The sequence below is a fragment of the Schistocerca gregaria genome, chromosome 1 (genome assembly GCF_023897955.1).
Source record: "Schistocerca gregaria isolate iqSchGreg1 chromosome 1, iqSchGreg1.2, whole genome shotgun sequence".
Taxonomy (NCBI): Eukaryota; Metazoa; Arthropoda; class Insecta; order Orthoptera; family Acrididae; genus Schistocerca; species Schistocerca gregaria.
Genome location: NC_064920.1, coordinates 402,704,121 through 402,720,277, shown reverse-complemented (window position 1 = coordinate 402,720,277; position 16,157 = coordinate 402,704,121). Strand labels below are relative to the sequence as shown.

Genomic DNA, 16,157 nt, shown 5'->3' with positions numbered 1-16,157 from the left:
CACAGGCGGCAGGGGAAACTTATTTTCCAACTCCCTCACGTATATTTGTAGCAAACATGGAATTTCTACCTTGTAATACAGTTTTTCACGTAAGACATACAATTTATGGCAGCAGCAGTATAGCCCAAAAAAAAAAGAAAAAAAGAAAAGAAAGCCTTACCCTCGTGTTTAGTGATTAAATTACAAACTGCTGGAGCTTCACACTTTACTGAATTATGAAAGAGTCTATGTAATCGTGTGCCTACTCTAAGGTCCAGTGTGGAGGTGGTGCAGCAGAAGCAAAGCTCGGCGCAGTGGGGGTTACCTGCGAGCCCGCCGCCCAGGTAGACGAGTGCGGTGCGCCAGCAGCCCTGCTCGGTCTCCAGCGGCGTGGCGAGCAGCAGCTGAATGGCGACGTTGAGCGCCAGGTGGAGCGCGCCAGAGTGCACCAGCATGTAGGACACGAAGCGCCACGCCTCGCGCCGCCGCCCCGGGTTGAACACCAGCACGTGGCGCGCGTCCACGCACACGTACGCCAGCACCTGCGACACAGACACACGCTGGCGACACAGAGACACGCTGGCACCGCGCTACGCAGGAAGCTGCTGCAGCACGCCCTTGTCGTGATCCTCTAAAATGGCTCTGAACACTATGGGGCTTAACATCTGAGGACATCAGTCCCCTAGAGCCGGAGTGGCCGAGCGGTTCTAGGCGCTACAGTCTGGAACCGCGCGACCGCTACGGTCGCAGGTTCCAATCCTGCCTGGGGCATGGATGTGTGTGATGTCCTTAGGTTAGTTAAGTTTAAGTAGTTCCAAGTTATAGGGGACTGATGACGTCAGAAGTTAAGTCCCATAGTTGCTCAGATCCATTTGAACCATTTGAGCCCAGTCCCCTAGACTTAGAACTACTTAAACCTAACTAACCTAAGGACATCACACACATCCATGCCCGAGGCAGGATTCGAACTTGCGTCCGTAGCAGCCTCGTGGTACCGGACTGAAGCGCCTAGAACCGCTCGGCCACAGCGGCCGGCGAGATCCTCTGACATTACGGAGGAGTTCGAGGCTGGCAGCAAGGTTGCTCGTTACGAACGTTTCACTGTCAAGAGATCACGTTAATTTGACCACGTATGTATCCACCATTGCAACTGAGACATTCCACAATGTCGCTACATTCCTTTAGATACACAGAAAGTTCCCTGACCTTAAGGACTATAACTAAAATTCCAGCAATATTCTATCCTGATGGTAACGGAAACGTTTGATGCCGCAGGTGAGTATCTTCAGTGAAAAATAACGATAGCAAAAGGAAGTTACATTGGAAACTTATCATTACACATTTCGTAGAGTCTCTGTGGAGAGACTGGGCTTCTGTGAGAGTGGGAGTGAGGAGTAGTGGAGTGAAGATGAGACATTGAAGGCGTTTCCCTAGAAAACGATGTTCTGTGGGCACCCCTAGCACCGTTACTTGTCTTGGGGACTTGTGCATCTAGCTTGTTGGTCTGCAATAGCAGAGACATTGTACTGTAAAAGACCTAACAATACAGAGTGTAACAAGTATAAAAGTAGATATTTCTGTTAGTCACTGAGGACGGTACACTGAGTCGGACGGAGTGGCCGCGCGGTTCTATGTGCTACAGTCTGGAACCGCGCGACCGCTACGGTCGCAGGTTCGAATCCTGCCTCGGCCATGGATGTGTGATGTCCTTAGGTTATTTAGGTTTAAGTAGTTCAAAGTTCTAGGGGACTCATGACCTCAGAAGTTAAGTCTCATAGTGCTCAGAGCCATTTGAACCATTTTGAACGGTACGCTGCCCAACATAAAAAAGTATTTACGCCTTTTCAGATTAAATTATAGTTATTGCAAGCGATATTTTTTTAGGTTTAGTAGTGCCTCCAAGCGCCAATGGCCTCGCTGCAATGCTGACACCTTTTCGCGTCAGATCACCGTAGTTAATTGCTTTCGAGCTTGGCTAGTATTTGGTTGGGTGACAGTCCTGGTATGCCAACCATTGCACTCAACCCTTGGGAGAGTGGTGTGCTGACCACACACCCCTCCTATCTGCATCCTCAGTGAGGATGACACGCCGGTCGGACGGTCCCGATGGGCCACTTGTGGCCTGAATACGGAGTGCTGCTGCTGCACTCAACCCTTGTGAGGCCAACTGAGGACCTACCTGAGTGGCAAGTAGCGCCTCCGGTCTTGAAAACTGACAACGCCGGTGAGAGCGGTAGGCTGACCACATACCCTTTCATATACGCATTTAGTGACCCCTATCGGCTGAATTTGACACGGCGATCGATCGGTACTGAAGGTCCTCCCGAGCCCTGTCCCGACGGAATTTAGTTTACTACCAAACTGCTTCAGCAGTTGAGGTACTCTACATAAACGACGTAGCAAGCGGTAGGGTTTCCGATTGTATTGGCAGCAGTGGTAGGGAAGAAGCAATGAATGTGTAAGAGACAAACTGAGAGCCGGCGACTCCGGCGACTTCTTTGTTTTTTTGTTCGTTTGACTTTTCATTTTGCAGATATTTAGAATCGAGCTCGGTTTTAATCCATTGTGTATTTTATATCCTTACAGAAAATGAATTCCATTTAAAAAGTAATAAAAATTAATTGATCGCGGAATTTCCTCGGTTTTTTGTGAATAAAGAAATTAAAGGTACAAGCATAAAGATATGTAATGATTGTTGTTATTGATAAATGCAAAAGTTGTTTATGAATAACGGAAATATGTTTTATGTAAGTTCGATGAAGTATTGAAGTGATATTTGATATATTTATGCAGTGCACTTTTTTTCTAAATTGATCCTTTCGTTGATGTAATTGCTTTTTGTAGCGCTATATGATACATCTGTATTGTTTTCTTTAGTTTTACTACAATATCTGTCTGTTTCACGTCACAAATCAATAACTTTCGAATAAAACTTGGATTAAACATTGAAAGTTTAAAATTTTCTAGAAGTGTTGTTTATTTTTAAGTAACAAACAGGAGGAAAAATATGTAGAACAAAAGTGCTCTGTATGTTACCTGGCGCTTTAAATTTTCTCTCTCAGTTTCTGGACAGTTCAACGTTTCCAGTTTGTAGGGGAATCTACAAAATACTGAATCTAGTAAGAGACTGATCGCGTAGGTAAAGAAAGTGATCATTATGAGGTTACGCCCAATAGGTAGCCCAAATACAGGTTTAACTGACCACAACTACTAAGGAAACTACCGTAATCTACATTGACTTATGATAGGCTACGGTAGTTTTAGAACTCTATGCAAGAGCAAGTCATTAAAACTTATATTCCTCTGGGCAGCAGGTCAGGCTTTGAAGTCTGGACCACGGACACAAAACGGTTAATCTATACTCACGGCCATTGTCCACTTACTGGTGCACTTACGACTATGCAGAAAAATCAGATAGTAAGGTTTGTGACGTTCGAAGCAGAGACAAAACAGCCAACACGCTGGTCTGTTACATATTGAGGTACCACACATAAAAATATCTCCGTTTATACACGTTACAACCTGTGTACATCAATCAATTGGACATAGAACTTTGCATATGTAAACCATCGGGATTCTCTGTAGTTCTATTTCTTCTTCTTCTTTCTGAATAAACTAGGCATTACGGTCTGTTGCTTGAAATTACTGATGTTTCTACCGTTTCCTAAAAGCATTCTGCTTCATTATTTATTTTGGTACTCTCTCGTCTTACATTCTGGTGACATTGTCTTCCAGTTATTTTTGTATTTCTCAAACTGCTAATTTAGTTTTTCACTTTCAGTTGCTCCCTGATGTCATATTCCTCTTTCTGTCAGATACCTGTTCCCCACTACTCTTAGAGGAATCTCATCTCCGATGTATTCTTTGCTCCTTTGTTTTTGCTACAGTCCACGACTAACTTCCGTAAGTCATGGGTAGTACATGGAATGTTTATCGATAATTCGGACTGGTTTTTGATCGCGAAGTTATACGCCACCTAACTAAGCCAAACATTGTACACATAAGCTCATTCGTCGTAAAATGTTAAATGCATACCCTCCCTTCCCATTCGCTTCATCCGTGGCTGATAAAGAGTATGTATCTTTGTCAGTCGTAAGAGGACAACAAAGTCAAAGCCCGTTCAGTTCGCCTGCTGAAGCCCGTCTGACGAGTTGCGCCAGATCCCGTCTCTGTTGCGACGGCTCATTTAGCGAGACTATAGCTGGAGATGTAGTGAAGCTCTATACTGGGCATGCTTTAGCCAAAGGGACAAGGCGGAAAACAATCCGGCCGCGAGGAGAATAGCTGGCTGGCTAACGGATTCCGGTGATGGACGGGGTGACTGGCTGGCCACTCGCTCGCGCTTGGAGACGAGGGCTCTGGGAACGCTGGACACACAGGATTCAACCCATTATCAGAAATGTTTGTAAAGACACCTTCAGTAATTTTGGAAACATAATGGTTGTGGGAATTCGCAGACTATCTTGCAACACAGAATGCTGGTCTCTCGGCAGCTACCAAACGCCATACACAGCCATAGCAAGCTAAATTATTTTCGGAAATGCTTCACGACGCCTTGCGACCCTGTGTGTCAATATGCCGTTCTTTTCGAGGTAATTCGTAACGTTCGAACACAGTATATGTTACGCATTCCTGCTGGATAACGACATTAATGGTGTGGGCCAGTAATTTAGTGGATTGCTCCTACTCTATTTTGGTGTGTCGTGTGCAACTTTCCAGTCATTGGGTAGGAATATTTCACCAAGCGAGATGTTGTATATGATTGTTAAGTATGGAGCTGTTGCATCAGCATACTTTCAAAGGCACATAATTGGTATACAGTCTGGACCGGAAGACTTACTCTAGTTAGTGATTTAAGTTGCTTCACTACTCCCAGGGTATCTACCTGTAAGTTACTCATGTTGGCAGCTGTTCTTGATTAGGATTGTGGAATATTTGCTTCATCTTGTTTGATGAAGAAACTTCGGAAGGCTGTGTTTAGCAACTCTGCTTTGGTAGCACTGTGATCGATAGTATTTACATTGCTATCGCGCAAAGAAGGCACTGATTGTGTCTCGCCGCTAGCATACTCTGCATACAATCAGAATCTCTTTGGATTTTCTGCCGGATTTCGAGACAAAGTTTCGTTGTGGAAGCTATTATAAGCCTCTCGCATTGAAGTCCACGCTAAATTTCGAGCTTCTGTAAAAGATCGCCAATGTTGGAGATTTTGCGTTCGTTTAAATTTGGCAAGCTTTTTTCGTTGTTGCTGCAACATTGTTCTAACCCGTTTTATGTTTCAAGGAGGATCAGCTCCGTTAATTTATTTGGAATAAATCTCTCAGTTGCTGTATATACAATTTCTTTAAATCTAAGCCACATCTGGTCCATAATTACATTGTTAATTTGGATGGAGTGCAGATTGTCTCTCGGGAAGGCGTCAAATGAATTTTTATTGCTTTTTTTGAATAGGTATTTTTTTTATTTTTGGAGGGTTTGATGTTTATAATATCCAATATCACTACGACAACCCTGTGTTCATTAATCTCTGTATGCGTTTTGATGCTTGTTATTAGCCCAAGATTATTTATTGCTAAGAGACCAATGTGTTTTCACAACCGTTTACTGTTCGCGTGGGCTCATGAACTAACTGCTCGAAATAATTTTCATCGAATACGGTTAGCTCAACTTCGTATGATATTTTAAGGGTACCGCCGAAATTAAACATGTATTTTCGCCAACATACCGAGGGTAAATTAAAGTCACCACCAACCGAGTTGACAGTTGACGCCCTGCTGAGGCATATGCTGTGTTGAGTGACACTGAATCACCTTTTAGAAGTTCTAAGTTTCAATTTGATGATGGCAACACCCGAAACTACGTTATAGATCAAGTAATATATTAAATGATCTCGACGGTTTTATTTAAATAGTTCAAATGGCTCTGAGCACTACGGGACTTAACATCTGAGGTCATCAGTCCCCTAGAATTTAGAACTACTTAAAACTAAGTAACCTAAGTAAGAGTACATCACACACATCCATGCCCGAGGCAGGATTCGAACCTGCGACCGTTGCGGTCCCGCGGTTCCAGACTGTAGCGCCTAGAACTGCTCGTCCACAGCGGCCGGCTCTGGTTTTATTCATTAAATACCAGGGGCCGCTGTCACCTGAGTCTCGTGACGTAATTTCGCCACCGTGCAGTGCTTTGATGACACGCACAACAAAATTCCATTAAAAATCTGACTGCCAATGTTTTATTTACCTAATAAACATCTTGGAAACTGATCCTAAAATAATTAACCTAGTGGTATATTGTGTTTTCTTATAATATTACTATGTTATGGAAAGAAGACAATTGTTTAGTAATTTAGTTCTGTAAAGACTCTAGCGACTGTGCAAACGAGAAATATTTTGTGAAATAATGCAATGTGCTCTACTTACATTCCTGCCTCTGGTGTATCTAATCACTTATTTGTTAACGGAAAATGTTGCAGTGAATGTGTACTAAGGAAGAAGAAACGTTGCTGATAAAATATAAATTGAAATAATTCAGCAACTAACAAATATAATTACTATGAAATACTTTCCCAAAGTGAATCTAAAACTGCGCTTTACATAAATGACGCCCGTCGTACCCTTACATGTTTAAATATGAACTTCCGCTAGAAAATATTGAGTGGAAATCGTTTTAACCAATCGGCAAAACAGCTTACAAGTATGCCGTATTATCGCTGTAAAACTTAGTCCGCTGCATGACATGAGTAAGAGCTTTGTTGGGTTGCGCCTAACCAGGTATAGGAGCTTGATGAACGACACTTCATGTTGCACAGCTTACAGTATTCTTGTCTGTGGTATTTAGTTTCGTACGACGAAACGAAGTGGTGTTCATCACTGTGGAAAGTGGAACTCAGTCGCATTGAAAGTTGGTATTTTTCTTTTTTTTTTAAGACAGTACTACTAACAGATGGAGCCAAACATTATGATCGTTCTTCTACTGTGAAAATGAGATGGTATAGGTGATGTGCATGGAACGGGACATCCAACTAAGGGTACATAACATGTTTCTGGAATACTGAAAAATCATTTGTTTGATTGAGGATGGGGAAACCGGGCTTATAGAATCTGATGAAAGGTTAATGTCTAAAATAGCTCTAATTTATTGTTGAGTCTGAGTTGCCTTTTTTAAAATTAAATGACATGTTTGATTTTTTGGATTTCCTCAAATCTAAGTAGTTGCGTCAGCAACCCGTCTTGACTACTCCCTTATCAGGGAATTGTACTCTTATATGAGGTTCTGAATAGACAAGATGGGTTGTTGACGTAACTGCTCGTACTTAGATCAGAAAATGATCCAGAGTGATCGGGACAGGTCTTTTAATTAAAGAAAAAAATGTACGATTGAGAGTGAGCAATAAATGAGAATTACTTTACATATCAATACAGTTGCTGATTCTCTGGCGATGAATATGTGTGATGTTTTATTTTAAATCGGCATACGTCCACAGTTTTTGGAGAAATTACTGAATGAGGATATATTTGTCTACATGCAGACGCAGCAATAGGTGTATAGTCCATTATATCATAGCTGCCAGTGTAACATGTGTCTAAGCCGTTTAGCAACCGGAATCTTCCTGCCTTCCTCTATTTTCTCTATGAAACCGAAAGCTGGGGTATTTAAAGAGTCGCGTTTTACTACTAGTCCTAGGAAGACCTGACATTCTAGTTAACAGTCACAAAGCTACCCAAGACGGACTAATGAAGGTAGCTGAATACAGCTGAATACAGAGGCAGTCATAAGGTGACACCATGCAGCTATGATCGGACCACAGCTGATGCATGAAGTAGAAAAACAAAGTGTGTTTTGTCAGGTTGAAGGTGCCAGTTGTAGTCATGGAGATGATATTCAAAGTGATTCAGCTGCTCCTACCGATAGGTTTTATGCAACCCGCAATGCCTTCACTAACCAAAGGCAAAATTTCATATTCTGTCTCTCGCAACGTGCGAAGCGTTAATCATACAAAAAAATTAACACCATGTTTTGTAGGAAATGTAATGTAGATAAATTTTGTGATGGAATAACTTCTCGCTGGATGCCATAGTTTTCGAATTATTCAATAAAAAAGCATCTGAAGGTCACTTCTGTACGTTTTTCTTGAATAATTCAAAAACTAAAGTCTCCAGCGACAACGTATCGCAGCACAAAATTTGAGTACATTAACTTTCGCAGCAGAAAGTCCTGTATCTTTTTTCTGTAGGACTAACATCTTGCATGTAGCAACCGAGAGAATATGAAAATCATGCCCACGCTATTTCAAAGCATTGTAGATTGCATAAAACCCATACATAATTGCAGGTAAATCACCCTCTATACACTGATGAGCCAAAACTTTATGACCACCTGCTTAATAGCTTGTTTGCCAGTCTTTGAAACGAAATTCATGATCGATTCTGTGAACCAGGGATCCACCAGTTTGTTGGTAGGCTTGTGGAGGGAGGCGGCATTAGATCTCACGTAATTCACGTAAATAACGTGCTGCCGATTTACGTACGCAGTGATGGCGTCCGATAGCGACCAAGATGAGTTCCATAGGACTTACATCAGGAGAATTTGGTACCCTAGACATCAACGTGAGTTCAGTACAACGCTCCTCAAATAACTGTAGCATGCTTCTGGCACCAGGACATGGACAATTATATTGGTGAAAGATGACACCTCCGTCGCGGAAGATATCAAGCGTGAAGCGACGCAGGTGGTTCGCAGTTTTCAGTGTGTATTCGATTACTACCACAGGCCCCATGCAAGCGCAGGAGAACATCTCCCATAGCATAATACTGCTCCTGCCAGCACGTTTCGAGCTGCCCTGCACTTCCATAACAGTGTTTGTGAAGTCAACCATCGACCTAGTGTAGTAAAAATGTGATTGAACCGAAGATCCGACACGGTTCCACTGATCGACGGTCGATTCCCGATGGTCCCGTGCCCACTGCAGCCGTAATTGACGGTGTCATTGGATCAACTTGTGAACACGTAGGGTTGGTCTGCTGCGGAGCTCCTTGTTCAACAATCTACGATGAACGGTGTGCTCCGGAAGACTTGAGTTCTTTCGAAGGAGATGCCACAAATCGCCGTCCATCCTACTTTGCAGAGCAAACAAGCCTCCGAACCCCAGGTCCTGTGAAGAGTTGTGGACGTCCAACCATTTAGCACCTTGTGGTAGTTTCACTGTCCTTCTGCCTCTTTCCGTAGACGCTCCCTACAGTAGAATGCGAACATTCAACCAGCTTCGCCGTTTTCTAGATACTCGTTCACAGACTCTGCGTAGTAATAATCTGCCCCTTGTCAAGTCACTTATGTCCATTCGCTAGGGCGATGCCCCATCAGCCGGCCGGAGTGGCCCAGCGGTTATAGGCGCTTCAGTCTGGACCAGCGCGACCGCTGCGGTCGCAGGTTCGAATCCTGCCTCGGGCATGTATGTGTGTGAAGTCCTTAGGTTAGTTAGGTTTAAGTAGTTCTAAGTTCCAGGGGACTGATGACGTCAGATGTCAGATGTCAGTCTGATAGTGCTCAGAACCATTTGTACCATTTTGATCCCCCATCCGTGTCTGTCCCGCTTACATACTGAAATTTTTAGAGAGAATACTTTCTGGAAAGTGTCGGTCAACATACTGCTTCCTCTCCCATACACTGCCCGGAAAGACCACGACTATAAAATACGAGAAACCGTCAATCACTCTTCCCACGTGCCATTCGCGATTGGAACAGAGTAGAGAGGGTCAGTTAGTGGTTCCAGAATTAGTCTCCGCCACGCACCATTAGGCGGCATGCGATGTATGATGTAGATGTTTTCGCACTAAAGATTTATTAACAGGAGAGAATGTGGACTGCTATAACCCCCTTGTTAAAACCAGTACTATATTACTGTCGCACAAACAGGTATCGGGAGGTTCTCCGTAGAATCGGCGAGGAAAGGGATATATGGAAATTACTGCCAGGAAGAAGGTATAGGGTGATGGACATGTGTTAAGACATCAGAGAATAACTTCCATGGCAGTATAGGGAGCTGTAGAAGGTAAAAACAGTACAGGAAGATAGAGATTGGAGTATATTCAGCATTAATTGAGGACGCAGTTTGCAAGTGCTACTTTGAAATGAAAAGGTTGGCACAGGATGATGACGCAAAAAAGAAAAAGAAGGCTGCTTCATATATGATATACAAGACTCTGAGTTGAGGAGGGTAGTGCGAATGAGTACAGTTGAGGACGTGCATTGTCACTGGCATGGCCCCGACATTCGCTGTGAGGGAGGCGCCGCCGTGTGGGTGACGCGGCGTGGCGCGGCATAGCCAGGCGAGTCGCTCATCTCATTTCCGCCGCGGCCGGCGCCAGCAGCAGCGTCGCTTCCCCACTGGCAGGTCACGCGACAGCAGGAGCGTGCGGCCACCGAGCCACTGCCACCCGTCTCCCGCTGATTAACTGCTCGCCATCAAAATCACAGCACCATCAAGTCGCCACGTAACGCATGTCAAATTGCCAAGCTTGGACATTGTAGGCCTATCCAATTTTATTATCGCTTGCTATCTGGCGGTCTATTTCGACATAACTAGAGAAAGTTGTATACGATTGTAGATAACCACTCGCTTCCACGTTGTATTCAAGTTATTCACTCGCTTCCTCATTTGTAGAGTAGTCTGAGCGTTTACAATAATGATGAAATTAGCCACTGGGTCTCCTCAAGCTTAAGTTAGTTTTATTCTTCAACTCCTATGTTTCACATTTGCTAACAGTAATTACGTCTACGCGAATGAGTCCGCGATAGAAACCTGTACCACCTCCATCTCTACGTGTCAGCTCTGAGGTGGGGCCGCTGTCCACAGTACTTCGAAATTAATCCGCTGACTGCGGATTCCTTGACACCAACACGGATAGCCGAAATGGTTAAGGTGATCGCTCGCGATAAGCGGGAAATTCGGGTTCGAGTCCCGGACCGACACAAATTTTCTTGTCGCCGTTGGGTAAGAGTTCTATACCTAACACAGCTGATCTCAAACAATTCGCAGTCAGCGAATTAGTTTCGAAGTACTTCGTACAGCTGTGGATCCTCAACACTGTCTGTCAGAATGCGTGTCAGTTGTCCATAGTCCTGCCTCCCCTCTACCCCTCCTCCCCCACCCTCATCAAACTAGCTCTTGCTGGGAGACCCACGTAAGTCATCTAAAAGTGTAAAAGCACTCGTTTATTCTGCTGGATGCTATAGTTGCTATTGGTACTCTTGACAATATCTTCTAGAGTGCCCTGCTCATGAAGATCTGTGGACTGAAATGACAGGCTTGGTAACACTAAGTAACATAAACAAGGTACCTGAGAGAGAACTTAGAAAGTATTTAAAAAATACAGGCAGTGTAAGAGAGATCGCAACTGTACCTAATGCAGCCGAGGTGAATATTCTGAGTACAGTGAATGTCATCGAGGATTCACCGTCGGCAGGGTTAACTCGTACAGAGACGACGATCGGAATCAGTGGACACCTAAATGATTACAGTGAGTCCAAAAGGTTTCGTCTAGCTGCATATTTTTTTTTTTTTAAAAAAATAAGTCTGTAGCACGCAAAAAGAAGGGAATACAAAATTCTGAGCAGCTAATCGTGTGGAAAGTACCTCGGTACATAATTTTTGTTGAATGATAAGGAACAGAATACATTCACAGTGACGACAAGGTTAATAAAACAGAAAGTTTGATAAAAAATCTACTGCATAAAGGATTCTTCCACCATCTAAATATGCCTCAAATTCTCATCCGGGGACGAAACTTTAATGCTGACCCACGAAGCACTCTACCGTCAACCTTCTGCAACCACGGTCTGTCTCCTGCCGTTGTTTGAGCGGCGCCGGGACAGTGTAGTTTGCAACATAGGCAGTAAGACCAGTGAGAAAACCCTAACTGAAGCAAAATTTAACATACGTCTGAATAACGAGTGAAAATTCTCTTACGAGATTGCTAAAGTAGTCGGTACACCTAGAGAGAGGGTTCACTCGATAATAGATCGTTTTTGAATAACGAAATCAGTGAGAAACCAGCCGCGAAACGAACGCTCTCGCTCACTGACCGACGTAAACGTGACGTTTATCGTGAGGGAAATCAAGAAAAATCCTAAAATCATTGCAGCTAAGTTGGCTTTGGGGTTGAGGTCAAGAGGCAAGAAGATACGTGCCAACACAACAAGAAATATCTGCGAGAAGTAAGGTTATAATGGCCGGGTAGCTCACAAGAAATGTTGGATCAGTCAACAGAATCTGAAGAAACGTCTCCATTTTGCAAGGAACTTAGATCTAAGAAAGAAGAGTTCTGGAATATAATATTTTATAATGAAAGTAAATGTAACATGTGCAAGTCGGGTGGCAGGCGAGAGATGTGGCATAAGAAAAACATGGGGATGCTGCCGCAAACCCTTGTGCTAACGGTGAAATATGACGGAGGTTTTCTGATGGTCCGAAGGTGTGTGTGTCCTGTAGGTGCTGGAAAACTACACTATTAGCCATTAAAATTGCTACACCACGAAGATGACGTGCCACAGACGCGAAATTTAACCGACAGGAAGAAGATGCTGTGATATGCAAATGATTAGCTTTTCAGAGCACTCACACAAGGTCGGCACCGGTGGCGACACCTACAACGGGCTGACATGAGGAAAGTTCCCACCCGATTCCTCATACACAAACAGCAGTTGACCGGCGTTGCCTGGTGAAACGTTGTTGTGGTGCCTCGTGTAACGAGGAGAAATGCGGACCATCACGTTTCCGACTTTGATAAAGGTAGGATTGTAGACTATTGCGGTTTATCGTATCGCGACATTGCTGCTCGCGTTGGTCGAGATCCAACGACTGTTAGCAGAATATGGAATCGGTGGGTTCAGGAGGGTAACACGGAACGCCGTGCTGGATCCCAACGGCCTCGTATCACTAGCAGTCGAGATGACAGGCATCTTATCCACATGGCTGTAACCGATCGTACAGCCACGTCTCGATCCCTGAGTCAACAGATGGGGACGTTTGCAAGACAACAACCATCTGCACGAACAGTTCGACGACGTTTGCAGCAGTATGGGCTATCATCAAGACCGTTATTACGGCCAGAGGTGGTTGTTCTGGGTACTGATATCTCAGGAGCTATGCACCCAAATTGCATGAAAATGTAATCACATGTCAGTTCTAGTATAATATATTTGTCCTATGAATACCCGTTTATCATCTGCATTTCTTCTTGGTGTAGCAATTTTAATGTCTAGTGTTGTACATTTTATAGAGGATAAGATGAATCACAAATCACATACCAACGTCTTAAAAGAACATATAAATGCTAGTGCCGAAATATTAGATCACGAAGGAAATTACATCTTTCTTGTATCTAAGTTAAGAACAGTTCTTAGTAAAACGTTTTTCTTAGTAAAAATGAGCCGGCCGCGGTGGTCTCGCGGTTCTAGGCGCGCAGTCTGGAACCGTGCGACTGCTACGGTCGCAGGTTCGAATCCTGCCTCGGGCATGGATGTGTGTGATGTCCTTAGGTTAGTTAGGTTTAAGTAGTTCTAAGTTCTAGGGGACTAATGACCACAGCAGTTGAGTCCCATAGTGCTCAGAGCCATTTGAACCATTTTTTTTTAGTAAAAATGAACATACGGAATGTATAATACATCTCCATTAGCTAGTAGGTTGTTTGGTTCTCTGCTATATAGGTGCGTTATCTACAGTGGATAAACTGTTTAACTGTTTTATTTCTGAAACCACTCCAATTTCTTGCCTTACCGATGTTCAGAATCCATTTTTTGACTGTACCTATGTTGCGAAACGTTGGAGTGTATAGACACCTATATTCTGAGACCGTAAGACATTTCCAATAAGACAGTGGAAAATATTATCAAAATAAACATCGTGGCACGTTTAGCAGTGACTGTATGACATGGGTTGACTGGTGGCTCAGAGCGTCGCCAGATTACGCGGTGTTGGTGGCAGATCGGAGAAACCGCAGGCACGGTTATTTTTACAGCATCCGCAGCTGTCTACACAGGCAGCGGCTGTATTCCTGGAAGTCTGCAGTTTGTGGCCCGCAGGCCGCCACCCACACAGCACGTCTTTTTGCAGTTGCTGTTTCTATTTAAACACGACATCATTGGGTCGATGCCCCTCTTTAAAGATGTTTTCAGCATTACTGCTTAATACTGGAGCTCGAAGATTATTCGTGGGTGGCAATGATAAGTAATTAGGGAACTTCAGAAGTGCACATATACACCACCTGACAGAAAAAAAGGAGAAGCAGCCAGAAGACATGGTCCGATGTCAGTGTCACTTTTAACGCGTGCATACCATCGACGGGTATCTACATCTACATCATACTACGAAAGCCACCTAATGGTGTGTGGCGGAGGGTGCTTTCGGTACCACTAACTGATCCCTGTACTCCTGTTCCACTCGCGAACCGTGCGTGGGAGAAATGATTGTCGGTAAGCCTCCGTATTGGCTCTAATTTCTCGAATTTTCTCCTCGTGGTAAATACCCGAGATGTACGTGGGGGGAAGTGATATGTTGTCCGAATCCTTCTGAAAAGCGCTGTCCCGAAATTTCAATAGAAAAGCTCTCCGTGACGCACAACGGCTCTCTTGCAACGTCTGCCAGTAGCGTTTGTTTAGCATCTCCGTAACGCTCTCTCCCCAGCTATACGATCCCGTGACGAAACGGGCCGCTCTTCGTTGGATCTGCTCTATCTTCTGTATCAGTCCTACCTGATAGGGATCCCATATAGATGAACAATACTCAAGAATCGGGTGATCAAGCGCCTTATAAGCTACTTCTTTCGTGCATGAGTTACAGATGGTTCAAATGGCTCTGAGCACTATGGGACTTAACATATGAGGTCATCAGTCCCCTAGAACTTAGAACTACTTAAACCTATGTAACCTAAGGACATCACACACATCAATGTCCGAGGCAGGATTCGAACCTGCGACCGTACCGGTTGCGCGGTTCCAGACTGAAGCGCCTAGAACCGCTCGGCCACACCGGCCGGCGGATGAGATACATTACCTTAAGATTCTTCCGATGAATCTGAGTCTTGTGTCCACTTTCCCCACTATATTTTTTTATGGTAATTCCACTTAAGGTCGCTCTTGATAGTTACGCCTAGATATTTTACGGCAGACGCTGTCACCAGCTGTTTTTCATGAATAGTGTAGCTATACAGTAGTGGATTCCTTTTCCTATGTATGCGCAATATGTTACATTTATTTACGTTCAGGTTCAACTGCCAGAGTCTGCACCATTGATCAATTCTCTGCAGGACGTTCTGCAAATTCTTACTATTTTCTGGCGTTGCTGCTTTGGTATGAACAACTGCATCATCTGCGAATAGCCTTAAAGAGCACCCGACGCTTTCTACTAGATAATTTATACGAGAGTTGGAACTTTAATAATGGCAACTATTTATTTACAGCTCGTACAAAATAGATACGTGTTTCAAAGTTTTACTGAGCTTCAAAGTAGTCACTAGCATTGTGTGTAACCTGTTGCCAGTGATGTGGAAGTCGTATCATACTCTTAGCAGTACCAGTTGTGTTGACAGTTGGAGCGGCGCGGTCTATTGCCCGACGAATTTGTAGCAGCTCTGAAGCGATTGCTGTGAAGTGTTTCCTTCAGTTTAGAAATCGAGTTGAACTCACGAGGGCTTTAGTCAGGGGAGTGCAGTAGGTGATACAGCACTTAGCAGCTCTATCAGTCAAACAAATCGGTATCAGCTTACACTGTACATGCTTGAGCATTGTCTTGCAAAATGATGGTCAGGTCCTGCAGAAAGTGTCATCACTTCTGTCTCTAAGCTGGTCCTAGGTTGTGTTCCCTCCTCCCCTTGTGGATGCTCCACTTTCTTTGTCAGTCAGTGTTGTACACGGTGTTCACAAAGTCTCTAAAAACGCAAAAATTTATTACACATGCAAATGAAAGGAAAGCCTTGAAAAAAAATTATTTCGAGGTAAGACATATATATTCAACTTTTCCCCTTACTTAAGACACCGGTAATTGGGAACCATAAACTGCACGAAGCACATCAAGCGGTTACTCCATTTCTTGACACGCTCATTGTAGCAGACTCACATCAGCGGTGGCAAGGGGATGAGTAATCCACTTCTTGACACCAGTGAGAATCCGCACTTTTGTT

The 16,157-nt window shown here is 43.9% G+C and overlaps 1 protein-coding gene across 2 annotated transcripts in view; it reads right to left on the bottom strand.

Annotated features, from left to right (window-relative positions):
• The window catches only part of LOC126349289 (protein rhomboid-like), a 394,878-nt gene that overhangs the window by 72,054 nt on the left and 306,667 nt on the right, over positions 1-16,157 (bottom strand). For both annotated transcript variants that reach the window (XM_050002419.1, XM_050002418.1), the window contains one exon: positions 305-521. In XM_050002419.1, coding sequence (XP_049858376.1) covers positions 305-521 — 217 coding nt within the window. The remainder of the gene's footprint in view (positions 1-304; positions 522-16,157) is intronic.